Below are 13,542 nucleotides of genomic sequence, written 5' to 3' on the forward strand. Positions count from 1 at the left end.
TTCTTTACTATCAGGAATTAAGTGTTTCCATAAAGCAAGTTTTCAGCTTCTTAAGTGTCGAATGCTAACGTGCACATAAAGACAGAACAACCAGAAGAGCAGCGTTACAGCAGACATGATATAAAATCAGAGGGTTGTCTTCCCACACAGACAGGTGCATGCAGTGTTTCCTTGTTAGTGAGGGGGGTTATTTCAGCAGAAGAAGAAGGGCATGTAGAGGAAGGACCTCATGGCCGTCCCTGCTGCCATCCCAGCCAGTAAACCCAGAGCCATGCGCTCCATCGCCCCGTCGAACGGGTCCCTCTGAACCAGAACCTGGTGCGTCCCTGAAACACATTTAAAGGTCCCCTATCATACTGTTTCTCATCAATATATCACAGGTCTCAGATATATCCAGAACCTGTCTCTGATTGGCTGAAACACCAAACAGATCATGGCAGCATTACCCATAATCCCCTCTGTTTCAGCCCTGTTTCCAAAGTGCTGATTCTCTGTCTGTTACTTTAGATGAAAATAAGGAGCCCCTCCCCACGCCCCTCTGAGAGAGATTTGGTTACAAAGAACTCAATGGTGCTCTAGGAGGAGATTCAGGTGATAGGGGGGGGGGGGTTACCTTGGTTGCTGATTGGCTAATGGTTACACAAGCCAACACATCGTTATGACATCATAAAGTGGCCAAAATCTGATCAGCTCATTTTCAGACAGGTTTTTATAGAAATGGATCAAAAAGAGAGAGAATCTTTGTTCCTGGAACTTTCAGAGTCTCTTTCCACAGAGGGGACACATGTTGATGTAGAAGAGACATGAAGAAGAGGGGACACATGTTGATGTAGAAGAGACATGAAGAAGAGGGGACACATGTTGATGTAGAAGAGACATGAAGAAGAGGGGACACATGTTGATGTAGAAGAGACATGGAGAAGAGGGGACACATGTTGATGTAGAAGAGACATGAAGAAGAGGGGACACATGTTGATGTAGAAGAGACATGAAGAAGAGGGGACACATGTTGATGTAGAAGAGACATGAAGAAGAGGGGACACATGTTGATGTAGAAGATACATGAACAAGAGGGGACACATGTTGATGTAGAAGAGACATGAAGAAGAGGGGACACATGTTGATGTAGAAGAGACATGAAGAAGAGGGGACACATGTTGATGTAGAAGAGACATGAAGAAGAGGGGACACATGTTGATGTAGAAGAGACATGAAGAAGAGGGGACACATGTTGATGTAGAAGAGACATGGAGAAGAGGGGACACATGTTGATGTAGAAGAGACATGGAGAAGAGGGGACACGTGTTGATGTAGAAGAGACATTAGGAAGAGGGGACACATGTTGATGTAGAAGAGACATGGAGAAGAGGATTTTGCATAATAGGTCCCCTTTAATGTTTATGTGTTGCCTGAAATCAACTCTGAGTTTCTCCCAGGATAAAAAAAAATACTTTTTCCAATTCTGATTTTGTATGACTTCATCTTGTCTTACACCATACACTCTTACTATTTCAGGTGATATAACCTTTACCTGAAAAAAACAAGTAAAGCTTTGGTGACCCACAACTTAAAGATAGGCATGTATTGGACTAAACTGCTTTTGGGCACATTTGCATACGATGAAGGTCTAGCTGTGTCCTGCTAAATATGAACCAATATAAAACAACTACACTATATAACACATTCATTGATCATGAATTGTTCCATGCATTGCTAATGTAACCAATAAATAATCACTATTTATTTTGTCTCTGAAATAATGTCCTGAAAGGCGTCTCTTCATTTATTTATTTCAACATACCTGGTCCTGCTCCAGGTGTGATGTAGACCGTGTGGTAGCTGTTGATGGGGATAGCTTCGTAGGAGTCTTCGTATGGGTCGTATTGAAACACCTGTAGAGAGAGAACGGTTTGAAATAACAGCTCTGACAGTATAAGCAGATCAAAACTCAGCTTTTTAAAATTTAAATAAAACTCACGGGGTTTCTCCTGGTGTCGAGCAGAGTCAGTTTCCACGCTCTGAAAGAAAGACAAGAAGCTGTGAAGATGTAAAGTGAAGCAGAGAAAAGAAGACATAATAATAATAATACATGGGATTTCTATAGCGTGTTTCCTAATGCTCAAAGACGCTTTACGTCAAATCCGAACAGGAACAGAACAAAGAAAACCAAATACATAGGGTGTTTCTCAATGTCGAGTACGCTTGCTTGGTAGCACATGTCTTCCGAGTAACTTGCTTCAGAAGCGAGGCAAGAATCCTTCCTGGCATTGAGTGGAACAGGCGAGCAAGTGTGCAGGTGTGCGTCAGATGCAATGCCCCGCCTTACATTTTCCACCACAGATTTGGGGAAATTGGTCCGTGCGCAAAGCATTGTGGGGATTTTAAGACCGCGCAGTCTACCCATGTGCAGCCTCGAAATGTCTCCAAACGAAGTACGCCGGGCTCGGTAGATTTCCAAGTATGCTGGACATTGGAACAGTCCTTCGGCGGCACTCGATGACGTAGTATACTTGAAATAGTGGCTCTGGAGCAACTTTACTCGAGATTGAGAAACACCCATAGACTGTAGCCCTAATTGTTGATCAGAGTTTAAAGCTAGTTTGAAAGCTAGAGTGAATAATGACATGAGAGAAGTGGAGAAACCTACATGGACTCATCCTCACTGTTAGCACACAGGTTGACTGTGGAGCCGTTAGAGAGCTGAACCACGATCAGGTTCTCCCTGGGATTACTCTCTGGAGGAGGCACTCCTGGAGAGAGAACACACATTATAAAAAGGAGCAGTTCACTATAAAATATGCAAGTTGTCATCTGTGTTAAATCACTCCAAACATCAGAGAAAGAGCGAGGTCTCTTTATACTTAAAGTGGACCTATCATGCTATATTTGAATGATATAGTGTAGGACCATACCTATGTAAGGCATATTTATACTTTTTATTTTTCAAAATACCAAACAGATCATGCATTTTAGCCATTCCTCATTTCGCTCAATTTAACACAGTCTTAGCACGGGCTGATTCTGTGAGAACAGCACCATCTACAGGCCTGGCATATGTACTACAGCGTCTCCAGCGCGTTCGAACGGCAATGTCCGTGGCTGTCTCCTCCTGATTGGTGGAGTTGACCCAATAGCCGTAGCGCCACTTCTGTGACGTCATAGAAGTGTTCAAATCTGGATCAGTCTGTATCAGATCCGTTGCAGACTCTTTTTTAGAGATTTGGGTATGGAGGAAAATAGAGAGGGTTGTGTTTTCTGACACTTGGTGAGTTCCCTGGATCACCGGGGACACATATTCATGTATAAAAGACGTACAAAAGTGCATTTTGCATGATAGCTTTAAGTGTAGGTCATTTTGAGAGTTGCTTAATAAAAAGTGAAACCTTGTAGGACCTTTTCATACATATATAGTTATGTCTCAATGATTAAAGGGTTAGAGTAAACCTTTATATCTGTACCTGGAATGATAACGAAGGACTGGACTGACTCAATTGAGAGAATAATAATAGTACGGTTTAAGAATGAACACCCTCTGTCTTGGTTAGCTGGCCGGCTCTGTTGTGATTGGATAACCGCCTAGAGATGTCCCGCCCCTTAGCCCTAATAAAGAATTTCCCAAATTGGGATCAATAAAGTACCTGTCTCTCTATCTATCCATCTATCTCTCTATCTATCTCTCTATCCATCCATCCATCTATCTCTCTATCTCTCTATCTATCCATCCATCCATCTATCTCTCTATCTCTCTATCTATCTATCCATCCATTTATCTATTTATCTATCTATCTATCCATCTATCTATCTATCCATCCATCCATCCATCTATCTCTCTATCTCTATCTATCTATCTCTCTATCTATCTATCTATCCATCCATTTATCTATCTATCTATCTATCTATTTATCTATCTATCTATCCATCTATCTATCTATCCATCCATCCATATATCTCTCTATCTATCTATCTCTCTATCTCTCTATCTATCTATCCATCGATCTATCTATTTCTCTATCTATCTATCTATTTCTCTATCTATCTATCTATTTATCTATCTATCTATCTATTTCTCTATCTATCCATCCATCTATCTATCTATCTATCCATCCATCCATCCATCCATCCATCCATCCATCCATCCATCCATCCATCCATCCATCCATCTATCTATCTATCCATCTATCCATCCATCTGAACAAGGTGTTGAAGCCCTAGCCAATAGGAGAGCGAGTGTTCCATAGTGATGTCATTATGTTAAGGAAGTAAACAAAGGTTAGTGTTAGAGAGAAACTCCCCCTGGAGGGAACACAGGGACTTTATCCTTTGCAGACCATGTACATGCACTAAAACCTATATAACACACTACAGGAGAGGGAAGACACCATAAAGCAGAATAGGGCCCCTTTAAGTTTTTCGTTGTTATTCTTGCTTGAAGACGGATAGTGACGTTCTGTCTTGTTCTGAAGAATCTGTTCCTATAAATGAATCTCAGACTGCTTCGCTGATGAGTGCTCCTGCAGAGCAATCATCAAATAAAAGCTGTGTCCCAGTTCCATACTAAATACTAATTGTATGCATTATATACATGACATACTTATCTTTTAGTAAACACTGTTTGTGCAATTATTATTACATGTCACTTGTTAGACGCTTTTTATTATTTATTTTTATTATTATAATTATTATGAGAACTTTTTTATACTTGCAGAAAATGGGATGTCAATCAAACTGTGGTTTCAGAAGTGCAATTAAGATAAGTCCCAGATGTTTTTCAATAGTTTCTATTGTTTGTTTGGAAAGGTTTTCTCGAGCTCCATTTTCTGTGTTGGACTATAAAGGAACTACAGTTCCTTTGTAGTTCCTTTATAGCCCAACATTAGCCGCCTTTAGCTTAGCGGTGGTGACGTGAAGTCATGTGGCCGTGCTGTAGTTCCTTTATAGCCCAACATTAGCCTCCTTTAGCTTAGCGGTGGTGACGTGAAGTCATGTGACCGTGCTATAGTTCCTTTATAGCCCAACATTAGCTGCCTTTAGCTTAGCGGTGGTGACGTGAAGTCATGTGACCGTGCTGTAGTTCCTTTATAGCCCAACATTAGCTACCTTTAGCTTAGCGGTGGTGACGTGAAGTCATGTGACCGTGCTGTAGTTCCTTTATAGCCCAACATTAGCCGCCTTTAGCTTAGCGGTGGTGACGTGAAGTCATGTGACCGTGCTGTAGTTCCTTTATAGCCCAACATTAGCCGCCTTTAGCTTAGCGGTGGTGACGTGAAGTCATGTGACCGTGCTGTAGTTCCTTTATAGCCCAACATTAGCCTCCTTTAGCTTAGCGGTGGTGGCGTGAAGTCATGTGGCCGTGCTGTAGTTCCTTTATAGCCCAACATTAGCCACCTTTAGCTTAGCGGCAGTGGCGGTTCTAGACCAATTTGACTGGGGGGGCCACTGGGGGGCCAGTTATTTTCTGAGGGGGGCACAATAAATGCAGGACGAAAAAGAGAACTAGACAGTATGAAGTAATTGCGCATAAGAAAACAATGCAATACAGTTATTGGTATTTGTTTCAGTACACTTATTTATTTCAGATAGATCTTATAGTTATTACTGTCAGCTTCAGCTTAAATTATAGTGCAATGTTTGCACTAACACCATATTTATATAAAAATAAAGGCAATGAACAGTTACATCTCTACTTTACATAAGGGTGTCTGCACAATCTCACATTACAGCAACAAAATCCTGCGGTTTTTGGCAAACCGAGTACCAGAAAATATACATTTAAAAAAATAAATAAAAACTTTTCCCCACAGGGGGGTCAGAGGTCAGTGTTATGGGGCACTGGCCCCCCTGCCCCCCCCCCCCCCCCCCCCTAGAACCGCCCCTGCTTAGCGGTGATGATGTGAAGTCATGTGACCGTGCTGTATTTCCTTTATAGTGCAACAGCCACCTTTAGCTTAGCGGTAGTGACGTGAAGTCATGTGACCTTGCTGTCATTCCTTTATAGCCCAACATTAGCCACCTTTAGCTTAGCGGTGGTGACGTGAAGTCATGTGACCGTGCTGTCATTCCTTTATAGCCCAACATTAGCCACCTTTAGCTTAGCGGTGGTGACGTGAAGTCATGTGACCGTGCTGTAGTTCCTTTATAGCCCAACGTTAGCCACCTTTAGCTTAGCGATGGTGATGTGAAGTCATGTGACCGTGCTGTAGTTCCTTTATAGCCCAACGTTAGCTTTTTACTTCAGAAATCATAAAATGTTGTTAATATGTGGAGATTATCCTGCTGAACAAAACGTCTAAGTATCATAAACGTTGATTATTTTCTGCAATAGGCCTAATCCTAAATCCAAAGGAAATAAATATCCCATTTCCGTGTTGTGGAGGGAACCAGAAAGATACTATCTGTCAACTACAGTCTACAAAAATACGTCATCACTGCACCACTGTGTATGGGTTATCTTACCTCCACACTCCAGGCCTGACCTCACGTCCACACACCTTGTCTTGAGGCTGACTCGGTGCTCCAGGTCTCTCCTGCTCTCGTTCTTATAAAAGCAAAGATTCCCATCGATCCAAAGGTCGCACCAGTTCAACTTCCAGCGTTTCAGGACAGAAGCTGGAGGAGAGACACAGTGGAGCATCAGTAGGGGAGCACGATTTACAAAAAAATAGCAATATATGATTCACGATATCCGAGGGAAAGAAAAAGAGGGGGAGCTGGGGTCAGATATTTGTTATTGTTTCTTTCTTCTTAAACAGCGTTAAACCTTAACTTCAGTACAGGTTTCATTGGGAACGAGTCAAAGAGAAGAGCCAAACAAGCATCTTGATTTATTGGGAATGTTCTTGTTACACCCAGGATGTTGTTGTCAAACATAATGGACAATGCTCTCATGTTCAGCTTCCTGAAGAACCATTTTCAACTATAAGAAAAAACTAATAATCCACACATTTGAGAAATTGGAATTGTGCTTTTTATCATAACAATCAATTCTTACTTCCCCTTAATGACATATAACAAAATAAGCATCCTGGATGTATCATGTATTCCCCGGGCGCCACACATAATAATAATTAATTGAGTGCTATTCTTGAAACTCCTAAAGACACTTTACAGAGTACAAATTCATAAAAACAACACACTTAAAATATATAAAACACAACATTAATTACAGATTCAAATGAATAACACAATGGCTGCCCAATCAATCAACAACTTTATTAATCCCGCAAGGCGCAATTGGTTATGAGCAGCAGTTTATGTCATGAACACAGGCAGAAACATACAAGAAGAAAACACACAGATACACCCGGGAACACAGATAATTCAAATGTACACTATAAATAGTTCATAGCATCACAATAATAAATAAATAATCAAGTTAAAGCCTTTCAAGAATTTAAAAGTTTGAGTGCAGAAGGGATACATGATTTTGAAAAGCGATTAGTCCTTTGATCAGGTAGAGCATACGCCACTGCTCCTAACACTCGGTCAAATGCAGAATTGAAATGAAATGTCCCCTCTGTCGGACTATTAAGGGTATACTGTATATTACAACAACGACACAAATACTCACTCTGTCTCCAAAGCCAGCCTGACCTCAGCAGAGCCATGTGATGTCCCAGTTAAAAATAATGGTAGTCCAGTTACAGAAACAAAGGAAAGATCTGAGTTGTACACGTTCAAATATGCAGCAGCTTGTTTTAAATGCATCTGTCTGTGTTTGTGTTCACTTTGCCTCTCAGACGGTGAGTCGCTGCGTTAATCTGGACTAAATCTGACTCACTGGATCATTCTGGATTAGGATTGTTCGTCCGCTCCTCCTGACTCTTTCTGGAATATCTTCTCCTGCCGATAGATACACTGTTTTTACGTCTTCTTTACTAAATGCTTGCTCTTAAACTGAACTCTTACAGGACTTGTCACATTAGTCGTTGTCCGCATACGATATTTTACAAGTTAATCCCTGCAAGTAACAACATGAGGATTAACCTATTTGTGGGGTTAAATCTGCAGGCTGATTCACTGCTGGTGACGCTGCGGTTTCCTTTTACAGTTTAAAGGAAACACTGCTTTCCTATTCGTCACCTGATTATTAATTTATAGTATTTAATTATCTCAAAAATAAGTGTCACATTTTCCGCAGTGATGCCATTTTTTTCGCGTGAAGTAATCTATCGTTTTAGTTTTTTCAAATGTCGCTTTTTTTGTATGTTGAATGTACTTGACGCTAGGGTTAGACGGTTAGGGTTAGACAAGCAATGTTTATCATAAAACGATCAAAGCAGGGTTTTGAGCATCAACTGAATTGATCTTTCTATTAAATACCCGGTTTATCATTTATAAAATGTGGCATATCTGCACGAAATCCTCCAGAATAAAAAAAAGAGGAAAAATGTCAAATTGTTCGATGCAATTTTGTTATTCATAATAAAACCATAAATAAACCTTTGATATCACTGTAACTCACCCATAGGCTAGAGTTTAGGTCTAACCCAGAGGCCTACACATTGGTTGTAAATTCGGGATTTGACACCGAAGAGAAACATATTTTCTCTTTGCCTATAAGTCATATTCAATATTTACATTATGCCTTTGTCTAAATCACTTCTAAAATGCCTTATACTAATGCGCCTGTGCTTACAGTTTCCCACGAGTGCCAATCTGGGGTTTTATTAAAGGTGGGTAGGTAAGTTTGAGAAACCGGCTCGAGATACACTTTTTGTTATATTCCATGGAATGCTCTTAACATCCCGATAGCAATGAATATCTGAAGTGCTTTGACAAAAAATCCATAAATAAATGTCATCTGTGGAAGCTGTGGCGCTGTAAAAAGCACGACCAATCCTCTGAGCCGGCCCGGCTAAAGTAACTGGATGGCCTACCTGACTGTCAGCCTTCCATCTGGGCACAAACTTATCTCATGTCCTCATTGGTCATGTGCGCGTTCGTGTGTGTTGGAGGAGGGGCTCTGTAAGGAAGTGGCAGATTTGTTTCGGCTGTGTATTTTCAAATTCTAGCGCACTCGAGCTGGATTCTCCAAAATGACCTACCCCACCTTTAAGTGATGTCTTTAATAAAACACTAACAATCTTACCTCCTAGCTATAGAGCCTTTTTGCCTACACCGATAACGAGATAACTTCAAATATCAAAGCCTTCACCAGTCCTGACAATCCTGCAAAATAAGGTCAACCTTGGCAGCAGGTTAAGGCCCTCAGAAATGTGATTCATTGCGCCAATAATAATAATAATAACTTTTTCTGATTTCAATAGATCTTATGCTCTCACTTTGGGTTTCTGGGTAAAAGGTTGCATTGTTGAAGCCATGGCGCTGTAGGTGCTCCAGGGTGGGTCGCTGCTGTTGGGCTTTGGACAGACAAATTAACTTGTTGATTGATTGAAAAGTTTATTAACAGCTTGTATATTGGGTACAGTACAGTACAGCTCAAAACATACAATTGTTAAGGGGATGCAGACCAGAGAAAGACTTTCGTCTTGTTTACATCAGGGTCCCCCATTTCCAATTCATCATATCATTTAAGACATATAAGACATATTTGACATACAGATGGCTTATTTACAATTTACATACAGGTGGTTTTTTACATACAGATTGCTTATTTACAATTTTCATTTTAGATTTCGTTCTAATACATCCTAACCGAACATTTAAGACATACCAAGTCTACAGATATACAGTTAGTAACAGAGTCTAAAATGCGAGTAGCCTATATACATAGATGTGATACTAATACTTTAAGTTAACTGAGCTGATTGTACTCTTTATTACTTCACTAAAGTATGATTGCAAGGGCAGGACTTTTTATATTTGGCAAAGTATTTAAAAATGTTGCAATCTCCAAAACAATTCATGGTATTCCCGTGTTTTTTTACTCTGTAAAGAAGAGTACACAACAACACTGCCATCTGCTGGCAGCACATGTATAGTACTTATACTATACATTTCAGGTAGATATTGTACTGTGTTTCTATAGTATTATGTCTTACAATTGCACTTACCTTCCTAATTGAGATCCTTTGACTTGTAGATAAAGATTTTGCATATTCTAAGAGCAGTTTTAACCAAATTCAGCAACAACATTTAAATAAAAATAACATTATAAAGTGAAAGCAAGCAAACAAATACAACAATTTGTCTGATAAATATTTCATTTCATACTTTTATATAACCTAACTAACTTCTATTTCTGCACTAACTAACAACAATTGCAATAAAATACAAATATTTGATAAACGTTACATTCAATTTAGTCCAAGATTCACTCATGTCATTTTATAATGAAAAATTAAATGCATTTCTTTCTTTTTTGCAGCCTTCTTCTTATTCATGTTGTCTAGTTAGGTGCCATAGAGGGCCTTTCTTATTTCACTAATTTCCCCTCCTCTCTCCTCGGTTCCCCTCCTCGATTCCTCCGCTCGCATCTCCTGTGGGCGGGACTAATGCTGCGTTCACAGCGGACGCGATGCGATGTTTGGGGGCGGCGCGATTAGCCTACATGTAAAGTCAAATCCTGGTCCACTCATTCGTCACATCCCGGATTGATTACTGCAATGCACTTCTGACTGGCCTTCCCATCAAGCTCCTCAATAGACTGCAAATAATTCAGAACTCTGCTGCCCGGATCATCACCTGCACCAACTCATCCGACCACATCACCCCCATTCTCACTCAGCTACACTGGCTACCGTATTGACTACAAAAACATTCTACTCATATACAAAGCTGTCCATAACCTTGCCCCCATCTACATCACTGACCTCCTTCAGGAGTACACCCACTCCCGCACCCTCCGCTATTCGTCCGTAGGACTTCTCACCGTCCCAAGCTCTCGCCTCAAAACCATGGGTGCTCGAGCTTTCAGCTGCTCGGCTCCCAGACTCCGGAACTCCCTGCCACGACACATCCGACAGTCTGATTCCATAACAACATTCAAAACCCAACTCAAAACCCACCTGTTCAAACTGGCATTTTCTTTATAATCTGTACCCTGTGTCCCTTTGTGTCCTTCTGTAGTCCATTTCCTGTTGTTTGTCTTGTCTTACCCCGGCTGATACTTCACTAAATCCACTGTTTTAATTTGTAAGGTAAAATTGTAAATGTAAATTGTAAATCTGTAACCCTGTAAGGTGTCCTTGGGTGTTATGAAAGGCGCCCCCCAAAATAAATGTATTATTATTATTATTATTAATGCAGAGACGCGGACAGACGCGAATTCGCTCCGACGGCGAGCATGAAGCGGTTGATGCGAATGTCGCGGCGCGATTGAGGCGATTGGAGGGGGCCGCGACAAACGCTCATGTTCAATTTTTTCAACTCGAGCGTCAAATTCCCGTGACGTGATCTCGCGGTAGCCAATCAGCGGTGAGGATCTCAGCCTGCCGTCACTGAAGTAGAACCACAAAACTAAAACATCAGCCGTTAGCAGTTAGCCGAGCTCACAGCTCCTCATATCTGTTCAGAAACTGGACACAAGTTAAACAAGTACAAACCACAGACTGTCTGTGTCATGGCGAATACAGTCACTGGTTTATTTATGTCTGTAGGCCGTTGTTATGAGTGGGGACGGAGCATATACAACGTTAGCTTAGCCTGGTCGACCCGATCTTCATTCAGAAAACACGCATTTTAAAAGGTTTTTCGCCTGCCGTCTTGTCTGCAGACCGGTATCAGTATGTTGTTACTTCGGCACCATTTTGAAACGTGTATTACAATTCAATCACGGTAAAATATGTTCATTTTGTTGTAGTTGTAGCTCCCGAGCCAGCGCGTCTTGTTTGAATGATGCGAGTAAACCATGGAGTAAACACAGCTGACAGCCGCGGTGAAACCCTATTGTTCCAGGGTACTCTAGAACAGTGGTTCCAAACCTTTTTTCCCAAGAGCAGTTGCGGTTCTAGACCAATTTGACTGGGGGGGGCCACTGGGGGGCCAGTTATTTTCTGAGGGGGGCACAATAAATGCAGGACGAAAAAGAGAACTAGACAGTATGAAGTAATTGCGCATAAGAAAACAATGCAATACAGTTATTGGTATTTGTTTCAGTACACTTATTTATTTCAGATATATCTTATAGTTATTACTGTTAGCTTCAGCTTAAGTTATAGTGCAATATTTGCACTAACACCATATTTATATAAAAATAAAGGCAATGAACAGTTACATCTCTACTTTACATAAGGGTTTTCTGCACAATCTCACATTACAGCAACAAAATCCTGCGGTTTTTGGCAAACAGAAAATATACGTTTAAAAAAAAACAAAAACTTTTCATTGTTGGGGGGGCCACAGGGGGGTCAGAGGTCAGTGTTAGGGGGGCACTCCCCCCCCCCCCCCTAGAACCGCCCCTGCTCAAGAGCCCCCCCAAGGGCGCATAAGCGGTAATTCAAGTTTAAAAGTCTCAAAATGCTACAACTACTGTCACAAACTAGATGAATGTGAAGTATTTTGTTAAAGGAGGATGAAAGCATAATTAAGGAGCACTATTGGAGTGACTTTGATGGTTATTGGACTCAGGATTAATTTATTTGGATTCCCGCTGTATGAAGAAATTAAAGGACGGCTCAAGTGGAAACAATTCACAAAGGGATTCAACTGTTGCTCAAAGTAAGCCGGATTTTGCCGATGTGTTTATGTGGATTCAAAAGTCGTAAATAATCTACAAAATGGAGGAGACCGATCTGATCGGAGCAACTGTGACAAATAATCCAACTGAAACCGGCATGGACAATGACTATGTTTTAAAAATGCGCTTATCCAGACAAGCCTGGTTTGGACACTTTATGGGCAGAAGAAACATTTCTATTAAAGAAATAATTATACATTTCTGTCTTTTTATGCCTTTAATACTAACTTGAATTTGTATTAAAACTAAATAATCAATTATTTTGTATATTTTATTGTAATGACAAGGCTTTTAGTGACAATCATGTATTGCCTTACAATTATGTGTACAAAAAAAAGTCTAAATATGATATTTGGCCTCAAATCATCTGAGGCCTGGTGCCCCCCCTGCGATCTTTGGCGCCCCCCCAAGGGGGGCGTGCCCACCAGGTTGGGAACCACTGCTCTAGAAGGCCCGCTAGTTAACTGGCTCGAGACAGAGGATAGATGAATGCGACGAAGCAATTCATGCCGTTTTATTGTTTTTAACGTTGAAATGACAAGTGCAACAGGTGAAGTTGTTGCGGAATTGTTGTGAGTACCTTTTTCAAGACGACAATTCAGTGAAAAGACGAACATTATAATGCCGGGGAGGGGGGGGGGAGGGGGGGTCAGCGGCGGTAGGAGGTGTGTGTGTCTACAGAAGGTCCAGTTGTGATAGACGGTTCGCTGGTATACCGGCGGGCCAGATCTAATAGTAATTAGAAATTATCCTGCGGGCCGAAATTAAATCCACCACGGGCCGGATTTGGCCCCCGGGCCTTGAGTTTGACATTTGTGGTTTAGACGATATCAGTTTAATCACTGACTATCTGACCAAAGATAACAAATCAGTATTACATTTAGTATCCCTCACAGTGACTCCTC

The 13,542-nt window shown here is 41.1% G+C and overlaps 1 protein-coding gene across 1 annotated transcript; it reads right to left on the minus strand.

Annotated features, from left to right (window-relative positions):
• Positions 1 to 43: 43 nt before the first annotated feature.
• plekhb1 (pleckstrin homology domain containing B1) lies at positions 44 to 11,313 on the minus strand. Its single transcript, XM_034237225.1, has 6 exons — positions 11,223 to 11,313; positions 6,454 to 6,606; positions 2,648 to 2,750; positions 1,979 to 2,018; positions 1,802 to 1,892; positions 44 to 326 (listed from the first exon to the last, which is right to left on the minus strand). Exons 1-6 carry the CDS (start codon positions 11,311 to 11,313, stop codon positions 193 to 195), a joined length of 612 nt encoding a protein of 203 aa, XP_034093116.1. The 3' UTR covers positions 44 to 192.
• Positions 11,314 to 13,542: the final 2,229 nt, after the last annotated feature.

The sequence above is a fragment of the Gymnodraco acuticeps genome, unplaced genomic scaffold (genome assembly GCF_902827175.1).
Source record: "Gymnodraco acuticeps unplaced genomic scaffold, fGymAcu1.1, whole genome shotgun sequence".
Taxonomy (NCBI): Eukaryota; Metazoa; Chordata; class Actinopteri; order Perciformes; family Bathydraconidae; genus Gymnodraco; species Gymnodraco acuticeps.